The sequence below is a fragment of the Macrobrachium nipponense genome, chromosome 8 (genome assembly GCF_015104395.2).
Source record: "Macrobrachium nipponense isolate FS-2020 chromosome 8, ASM1510439v2, whole genome shotgun sequence".
In the NCBI taxonomy this organism is placed as follows: domain Eukaryota; kingdom Metazoa; phylum Arthropoda; class Malacostraca; order Decapoda; family Palaemonidae; genus Macrobrachium; species Macrobrachium nipponense.
This window is the reverse complement of record NC_087203.1, coordinates 47,773,502-47,783,979: the sequence shown is the minus strand read 5'-3', so window position 1 is coordinate 47,783,979 and position 10,478 is coordinate 47,773,502. Positions and strand designations below refer to the sequence as shown.

Sequence of the window (10,478 nt, the reverse complement as noted above, 5' to 3'; positions counted from 1 at the left end):
ACATATTAATCTTGGTAGTTGCTCCCGAAATCACAATGGAATTATTTTAAATAGATTTTTAGATTCGGTTGAAAATGCCTCTGTACTTGATTATACTATCCTTTTCAATATGCCTGGAGTACAGACAGACTTCTCTGTTGTAACCACTTTATTAAGTGATCATTTTGCTCTTAGAATTAGTTTTTATTTAGAAAAGATTCCGCTTATTAACAATAGATATCGATATGTATTACATGATAGGCAGAAAGATGATTTCATAGAGAAAGTAAGTGACTGGTACAAAGAGTATAAACTGATAGGTATCGAGGATGAAAATGTTTTTCTTGATGACTTGCTAGCAGTAATAGAATTCATACTTTGCAAACCACAGAAAAAGACTAATTCTGCCAGCAATCATAAACCTAGGTATCATAATAATAGAATAGTGAAAGGCTGGAACAAGTTGCTACGAAAATGCCACAGGGAATGGTATAAAGACCATAATAATATGCAATATAGAGAAACGATGGCTACAGTGGCTGAGCATGCTACAGAAAAGAGGCAAAAGGTTAGAAGTGAGTATTGGGAAGGTTTTTTTACGGGACGTCTCCTTTTCAAAATCATTAAGTCAAATTTGGGTTGGTGCCAATAAAGTAAGGGGAGTTAAAAGGAAGACTAATGCACATCCTAATGCCAGAGAAAAGGCAGAGACATTAGCCGCCAAATGGTCGTATGCGTTGAGCTTAGATTCTCTCCCTCGAAATATACAGGAAAGCCTTAGGAAGTTACAGAAACAAAGACATAAACTGGTTTGTATGCAGAAGAACTTAATGGATGACACCTGTATTCCTTTCACCAGGGATGAAATGTTGAATTGTGTTAAGAAGGGGAAGTCAACAGCTCCAGGTAAAGATGGCATACCATATGATGTTATAAATTGTCTTATAACAATGGAGGACAGTCCTCTTTTAGCGTTATTTAATCTATCATACAGTAATGGTCGCTTACCTATTAAATGGACAACTGCCCTTATGATACCTGTACCTAAGGGAAATGATGATTATAGACCTATCTCCTTGACTTCTTGTTTATCAAAAACTATGGAACGTATGGTTCTAAATAGGCTACTGTATAAAGTTGACGGGCTCCTTTATCCGAATCTTTATGGTTTTTAAAGAACAAGAGTACCTCTGATTGCATATTAAAGTGTCTTAGTACTGCTCGTGTCAACTGCAGAATGTAGATTTAAAGGGAGCCTTGATAAAGCCAATAAGGATGTGATATTGGAGTGTCTCGTTAAAAAGGGTATAAAAGGCAAGCTACTGACTTGGATTTCCCAATATTTGAGTAACAGAAGGGGAACTGTTATGTTCCAGGGTTACAAATCAACTCAAAAGTATTTTTAACTTGGTACTCCACAAGGGGGTGTTCTCAGCCCCAAGCTTTTTAATATATTAATGGATGAAATTGCAAGTTATGAATTTCATGGAAATTCACAAGTAATCATAAAGCAGATGATTATCTATACAATGTACATCAGAGGAGACTTTGAGTATGTGTTGGCTGAAATATCAGACCTTTGTATATCTTTGGGTCTTGAGGTGAAAGAAAGTAAACAAAATATCAATCACGAATGGTAAGTGATAAAACATTCTGGCTGAATGGAGTAAAACTAGAAAAGAGTAACAAGTTATAAATACTGGGTATATATATCGGTTTGGTAAGATAAGGGATCAAATTACTGTGAAGAATATATGTATATCCCGACGACACCTTCTGTGCTATGATAGAATGGCAACTGATTCATTAATTAGTAAATATCCCAACGAATAATTCATTAACTAATGAATAATTCGAAGAGAGAGAGAGAGAGAGAGAGAGAGAGAGAGAGAGAGAGAGAGAGAGAGAGAGAGAGAGAGAGAGAGAGAGAAGAAGAGAGAGAGAGAGAGAGAGATTTATTGTCACCAGTTACGTATGAAATCATTCACATTCGTCCAAACTCCAGCATTTGTTTGACCAAGTTTATTTGCTATCTTTAAAACGTATTTCGTGGTTGTAAAGAGAGTTGCTATACTATAGTTCTAGTGCAAATCACCAAAGTTTTCATGAACACACTATAGTTGTATGCGGTTTTAAAGGGAGTTTGCTATAGGCTAATGTTACAGTTCAACACTCAACCAATAATAGGTCTAGGTTGCCAAATGGCTGCTAATTGAATGGGACCATTTGTCTGAGACTAACATCCAGAATTTGAGAGAGAGAGAGAGAGAGAGAGAGAGAGAGAGAGAGAGAGAGAGAGAGAGAGAGAGAGAGAGAGAGCATCAAAAGTCTCTCTCTCTCTCGGAGTTTTTTTTTAATTGATGGCGTTTTCTTGTCATAAAGGAAATAAAAAGATTTATTAAAAAATTTTAGAATTTTATTAGTAGAAAAAATAATTTTACGGATATATATAGTAATACTTTACTATATTTCTGGTACAAATTGCATTAAATAGACAGACATTCAACTCAAAAAACTAAATTTAGAAAAATGTCAGTGCAGAAAATTCAGTCACTTAGGATTGTTGCTAAAAGCAGAGCCGAAGTTGGAGGAACCCTCTGAAATACTATTACATTTCTGGCGGGAAAGTGTCTGTACCCTCATTGGTTGCTGATGACATCATTAACACAGGCTGTGATTGGCTGTCTGATGTTGACAACGAATCCAACCTCTTGTTGTCAGGTGTCACAAGCCAAAAAGATTCCAGTAAAATCTTATTTCCTTCCATTTCATTATTCAGTTCATTCAACATCCAAAACTGACGGCAATTTGAACCATCTAGAGTTCGATTAGTATTATATATAAGTTTATTAACGAATATATCAATCACAAAAGTTACCCAGTACTCTATTTTTTAATTACTTTGCAGAAGGTAAGAGTGCAAAGTATAGCCTTACCATTTCCATAAATACCCTAATGAGGTTAATTTTCTGCGATGTATTCGATAGTTTCTAGTAAAATTTATTCATTGATAATTTTCAAGTTAACTAATATAAATAAATGTTGATTTCAAAACGAATTTTTAATCAATATTTAGTTCTTCAAATGCATAGTTTCTTATTAGAAAAACGAAAAAAGTAGTCGTATACATGGAAACCACTATGCCAATTCATTCATAAAAATCTACACACAAACAAACATGCTACACAGCTGCCAAACTCTGCTCTGAAAAGAACCTTATATTGTTGTATCTAATGTATTTAAAATTACGTTTCGGTATAATTTCAACAGCTTTCTATTCTTAATTAGATAGATATATTAAATTATGATCAACAGTAATCAGTTAAAAGACAGCAGGGAATAAAGAGCCTTATAGATATCTTTTACTCTTGTATGGATATACTGCAGACAGCATTGGCTGAATGGAAAACCATAGACGAATCTATACACTTTAGAGAATTAAAAACCCATTATAAATTAGTATCATAGTCTTCAAAAGGTGTCCATATTACCAAATAAAGTTATTTACAACTTTTGTCAATAGTACTGCTCTCCAGAAAAGGATATAAAAAAAAGAAATTATTTGCATGTTTTACTCCCAAATTGGGGCTAAACTGAAAGAAATCGTCTGTAAATACTCACACTCGTAGTAAACACAACCACAGCCAATCAGAGGCGATGTTGGTGACGTAATTTACAGCCAATCAGATACGAGAACTTTCCGCCAGAATGTCACTTATGCAGAGGAATCCTCCGTCTTATGAGCTGCTGTTGGGTAGCTGCCTCGATTCGTCGTGCTTCCGTTTTCTTTTATCTCTTTTTAGGGGAGACCAGAGAAGATGTCAACTATTGTTTTTTATACATATTTAAAAAAAGAATTCATATGAAATAAAAGGAGTTATTATTATTATTATCATTATTATGATTACTATTATTATTATTATTATTAATTACATATATGGTAGTATTTAAAGGTAAAGTTAAGCAGAAAATTACGATTAAATTAAGAGTATTTCAAAACAATAGCCTTTTTAAAAGTAAAAAAAACCGTTGTTAAAAGAGCTTGGTTTTAACGTCAAATTGGATAAAATAAAAGAAGTTTTACTTTATTTCTCACGAATACTAATGGCTAAGTGTCTCCACGTTAAATATCAGCGTAAAATAACATCGAAAGTAAAAAAGCAGCTTTACGTCTTCGTCTGGAATCGAATTTATGAATGAAATGTTGACGTCACTGGCCGTAGTATTTTTAGGGAACGTCAAAGCAAAATCTAACAGTTATACGATAAAATTTTATATAATAAAATTTTTATTATTAATAATAGTGAATAAGCAAAAAAAAAATTATATTATTAATTAATATGTTTCATGAGATCGCTACTCAAGGTGTATGGTCGACAATGCTAAAAGAAACAGAAATGGCAACATTTCGTTCAAAACTTTTTCGTCATTTTACGTTCGGTAAATGACTAATTTCGACTATTCACCTGACAGGTTATTTGCAAGAATGTTAAATATCATTCATAGAATTATGTCAATACAAAGAAAACTAAGGTGAGTTTTGATACATACCCACTCTTTAAAAAAATGGTTTTTTGTTTTTGAAAAGTAAGCTGGCAACTCTCACGTTCGCCCACCGACTAGATCGTCAGGTTCCCTCATTCTTTATGATTGCTGTTGAGTGAGTCCCCCAAAAAAACCCAAAAAAAACCCACTCAGTATATAGATAGAATCAAGGACCATAAAGGGTTGGACACTACACTCAAAGTAGAAAGAACAAAGTAAAAAAACAAAGTTTCTTTTTTTTTTTCAACACTCCCAGCAAAGACATTCAATTTCAACTGTTTTAGTGTCAGAAGAAATTGAATATCTATTGTAGTAAAAAAAAACAAACTCACGTCCCATACAATTAAATATATACAAGAATTATTTACAAGGTACAAGTAATGAATATTAAGCATTTCCATGAAAGATATAGATTTTCGTTTTTTTGTGCGCCTTTCAAAGCAGCCAATCTTTTAGGGCCTTCTTTGATTCAAAAAAAAAAAAAGATCCTATTGGAATGCTCATCCTCTTGCCTATGCACTGCTTAGAGTGAGAAATATTCATTAATACTCAGCAGAGGAATTAGTGATGAAGAGTGCATTTACTACTTTCTTTCTTTGTTTCCTTTCATTACTGTTGCCCACCAGTGGTGGGTTTCACCAATTGAGTTCAATCTGAACGCTTTTTTAAACGATTCCCATAGGATAATTTGTTTCAGGTTTCAAATGAACATCTTTTAGTAAAACTATATCACCAACTTGCAAATTCTCGTGCGATACTGCTTGTATCTAGAACCAACATTAGTGGCTTGATGCACAAGTTTTGCAAGGAATTCAAAGTTATAAATTTCTCTTAAACATGAACGAGACTGCGCAATTTACTATAACTGTCCTTAATATGCTTCTATTGGATCCTTAAGAGTCCATGAAGGGTCGGAATCTGGGAGAGGTTGCAAATTAGGAATGATGCTCAAAGACACCAAACTCATAGCCCTTTAGCAAAATTTCAGGTGTTATTGCAGCAGGAATACTTCATTGGATTATCATCTCTTAAAAGACTCATGAAAAGCAATTGGCCTGCGATTAACTAAATGTACAGTCTCTGCTATAAGAAAACCAAAATCAAGAGAATTCAATACAGTATTTCGAACTGAAACATATATAAGTCTCCTTAATTAATTTAACACAACTTTCCACAAGTTGATCCAAGTTGGTTGCAGCCTTTGTAATATTGCTCAAATTCCACAGCCCTCATTCCATGTTCCTGTTGATTTATTGCACAGTATCTGGGTCCCTTAAAAATATCAGAAATTAAATTAGTACCTGCAACAATTGCGATCCCCATATCTGAAAAGCCAATTGTGGAGTACCATACTCCCAAATATGTAACTGAAGTGCTCTCAAAAATGTGGGTACAGTCAGGTCAAGGCCCAACCAATTTTAAATTTATAGCTCGAGACCACAAACAGGTTATACAAAGCAACCAAGATTTTGTTTTAAACCCCTTGGTAATTGATATAATACGGGCCAAGATAATCAAGGAAAATAGACTGAAGGGAATATTGGGAGGTTTCAACCTAAAATATCTGTATGACTTTGATTTAATTTGACTGCATGTCTGAAATCGTCTGCAGTTTATACATTCTTTCAAAATCTCTTTTACAGTCGAAAAGAATGTGAAACCCCAAAAAGTTTTCCGAAATTCGCTCAACAATGAGTAGGATGCCGGCATGGTTGGTCATTTTATGCATGCCAAGATTATTTTCTTGGTCAAGGCGCTATCCTTTGACAAAAGGATAGGCGAGAAACAGAAATTTACTCTGTCCTTCCAGCGTGCAGTCTTACTTCTAACACGCAATATACCATTGTGATTCGGATAAATAATTAGGTTGGCTGATTATATTAGGGATCTCTTTAACTGCATTAGAAGACCCTGCCAAAATATTTAAAAAACTTCTGGAAAATGAATCTGCTGGTCTCCTGTAGATTACCAAGTTATAAGCTTCTGACAAAGTCTCTTCATCAGTAAGACAATTAAAATGTGAATATTTACTTGGGTCCCTCATCTTTACTGCAATTTTGCAGGTTATTAATAAACCTTATCACATACCTATGGACTGAAACTATACTTGAAGCCAGAAAAGGAGTCCATGAAACCAAATGGTTTATATCCTCTCGAACCACAGATTCAGTAGCAACATGAAACATGACTACTTTCAAGAGAAGAGATTATACCATTCTTCTCTGAGCAATGTATTAGGAATGGTGACTTCCATCAGATCGCTTGCGGAAGCATCAATATCTTGCATCAGCAACAGTACCACTGAAAAAATGATTGAATTCATTAATTGCTTATAGGAGAGAGGTCGGGTGATTGCATCAGCTGGGTTTTTAGAGCCTGCACAAAATTTAAACTTAATAGGGAATTCTTCATACATTGAGATACTATCTAATCTATTTTTCACAAAGATGCTCAAATTACGTAATTTATCAAACTTTGTAACATGTGCTGATAACCAAGTAAGCAAACTAGACTATCTGTGTATAGATCCATTCCTACTATGTTAAATCGGCTCAACACAATTAGAACCACTTAATTCTCTTCTAATATCATGTAATACTTCAGTCCCTAAAGAAACTGCCTGAAATTCAAGAGAAGGTATGGATTTAGATTCTAACTGTTAACAAATCTGTTCTTAGCCATGACAAAGTTTGTTTTTTTAGTTCTCAAATTATATAAGAACACTACACAACCGTAAATGCTTCTAGAACTGTCTGTATATGCAATCAAATTATACATATCATCTCTCCTACAAACATATCTATTAACTGAAATCTCTGGAGAAGAATTTAGCTGCTTAGCAATATTAACCCATTCTCTTAGCAGATCATCAGACAGCCTATTGTCCCAACCAATTTCTTTATTGCACTGTAAAGAATGCATGAATATTCTAGCTCTATTTAGTAAAGGTCCAACAAAATTTAAAGGGATCAAAATTTGATGCAATTGAACTCAAAATCTGCCTTTTAGATGAAGCATTCTTATCAAAACTAATTTCTAGGTGGACAAAGAATCAGTCTCTGTATTCCAAAGCAATCCAAAAAAGCTTAGTCACAGGGGTTCGACTTCTCACCAGTTTTCTCCATCAATGGAAACTCTGCAAAGATTTACAATTTGTTATAAAACTGTTGTACTTCAAACCCATAAGGTTCAAAAATCTGCTTCAAATTATCGAAGGCCCATTTCAATTTGGACAGGGTCATTGAGGTGAAATCGCACAATTATCCATATAACATAAATCATAAATATTTCTCTTCAAATTCCTAATTGTTGGCGAATCATTCTCTCTATCAATCATGAGAATATAATATAAGCTAAAAGCAGTAAAGCAGGACTAGGTCTAAGACCAAAGGAAGCCGAACATGTTTGTACACAATTAATGAAAAATCACTCTTGGCAACATTCTGTACCAATAAAACAAAAGCTTTTGCTGATCAGATTCAGGCAACACAATTTGCAAGAAGCTTTTTCAAGTCAAAGCACAGGACATTGCTATCAATCTCAATTGCAGTATAGAAGTAGATACTTTCTTATTTAAGGACAAGGGCCAGCTAACATTGCCTGATTGTGGCTGACTGTTAAAGGCTTTGAGGGATCATTTTCACAAATATTAGAAAGAAAACATTTCTGCATTTGCTACTCTCCTTTTCGAACCTGAATACAGGCATGTGTGGCCAAAAAGGAAAAAACTAGGATGCTCCTCCAGGAATTAGAGATAAATTATCTACCCTCTCTATTATACCCAGACGCTCTTGTTCTCTGAAAACATCGTCTATCATTCCAAGAGACTTACCATCTTTGTGATATCTCTTTAAAATTAGACTTTAGCACCAACTTTGAAAGAGTTTGATTTTTTACCAAGAAGATGAGACTTTCTTGTTCCACAAGATAGGAAGCACTAGTCTCCCATCATCACTGCGTGTAACAGAATTCAAAACATAATTTACAAATGCATATCATTTTCGACACAAGATTCATATACAAAGTTTGATCATAATTCAATATCTGAGAACACTGTTCAGAGAGAATAGCATCGGTAGCCTTTTTTAGTTCAGATGAACAAGATTACCTTTATCATCAAGTACAGCATAATTTACTTCTGCAGAAATGCATTCAGTATTAGGGGAATGATCTTTCTCCGGCTCAATAACAGTCACTGATTCAGCCTCAGAATGACTAAGTAATACGCTTGGATTCCTTGCAGAATTACTGCTTGTGAGGAATACTTTGCAAATTTCTCAGGTATTCATTAACATTTCCAGAAAGCATAATGCCTAGGGAAGTTCCAAATATGCAGAAGGAACACCAGAGCCGAACAATTTAGTCACTTCTGGTAAACAATGAATAGAATTAGTTCCGAGTATGAACTTAATATCAGAGATCATATCCTCCCCCCCTTTTGCCAAAAATTTATCTGCAAATGCATATTCCTTTTTCCAGAAATTTTTCAACAATTCGACTCAAACCTGGGAAGAATTAGCTTTGTATTGATTTCTGGAATGCAGATTGCTTCCACACAAAAACTGTTCACATTATTATTTAAATTAACACGAACTACATGAGTCAACAAATTTCTTGAGAGTTAATACCTCTTACAGTTGACACTGAAATTTGACTCCAATATTTCCAAATTATTTCGCTTTGCAAATTCAGCATCAATAAAATTAAACTGAGAAACCACTGTCTTTTTGTCTTTAAGACAACGCATTTGCTCATTATTAGACAAAACAACCGAGAAAGTGGGTAAAATGGAAGCCCCACCCAGTATGTAAAAGGAGCTTGTTGCAATCTGTGCTTATCATGCCATTTGTTGCTCCAAGGGAGGAGCCCTTTTCTTTATTAACGTTATCAGTAGCAACTTTACCATTATCACACAAAAACTGAAGTGCCCAGTTGTTACATTTGTTACATTTTCTCAAGAACCTGAATCTACATGCACTTGTTTTATGAGGATTAGACATTTAGTGCAAGCATTCAACTTTTTCCAGCCGTTTCGACCTTTGCTTTTGGAGAGGCATAAACCTTACACTTGTTAACTGGCTGATCAGCATTTTCGGAACCATTTGCGCGTCCCTACACAAAATACAACCCTTTAATTTCACTGCACTGGAAGAGTCAATCTGTAGGTTACTAGCAAAACTTAATGTTGATCTAGCATCTGACTGAACTTTGCGATTAACTTTCTTCTCCTGATATCTTTTCTGAACCCCCAAGGTAACGCTCTGTGGCTTCAAAAATATATCCTCAATATCCTTAAGCAAAGGTTTGTTTTTATTTGTAATCTGAGTTAATTGTAATTTGAGACCATCATTCATAGCATCCCAAAAAGAAATATTGCAAGACATCATCAGTGGTTTATTGCAAGTGCAGCGAATGAGTTTTAATGCTTCTCATCTTACCAATAATTTAGGCATCTGGGTCAGAGTCATACGTTAATTTTAATCCTGAAAGTGCAAAAGCAGAGTTTCAAATTTCTGACCTAATTCAGAACCAAAAGCTTTTTGTAACAAGGCTTTGGCTTCCCTCATAATTCTATTCCAGTAGAAGATAAAGATTTCACAAGATCTAATGGCTGTTTACCTAGTTGATTTTGGAGATAAATAAATTTAAGATAAGAGTCTACTTCATAGTCTCCATAGCCTTCTCAAAATAAACCTTAAAAAATTTTTCTATGCTTTCCCCCTCAGAATGATTATATACAGGAAGAGGCAAACACGGTATTTAATCTTAGGAGAAGGGTTACTAGGCAAGGGAATTTCTGCTGTGACTTTCTCGAGCATAGCTAATGATGATAAAATATTATCCGTATAAGTAGCACAAGAATCGAGTTCATCTTTGATATCAGATTCATCCTTTTTTTCACTACAAAGCTTATCCACTATCTGAGAGTCCAAATGATCTAACTTGTTAAATTG

The 10,478-nt window shown here is 34.5% G+C and overlaps 1 protein-coding gene across 1 annotated transcript in view; it reads right to left on the bottom strand.

Moving 5' to 3' along the window:
• The window catches only part of LOC135223083 (uncharacterized), an 89,920-nt gene extending 80,042 nt beyond the window's left edge, over positions 1 to 9,878 (bottom strand). Inside the window, 2 exon segments of the mRNA XM_064261589.1 lie at positions 7,252 to 7,431; positions 9,591 to 9,878. Coding sequence (XP_064117659.1) covers positions 7,252 to 7,431; positions 9,591 to 9,878 — 468 coding nt within the window.
• Positions 9,879 to 10,478: the final 600 nt, after the last annotated feature.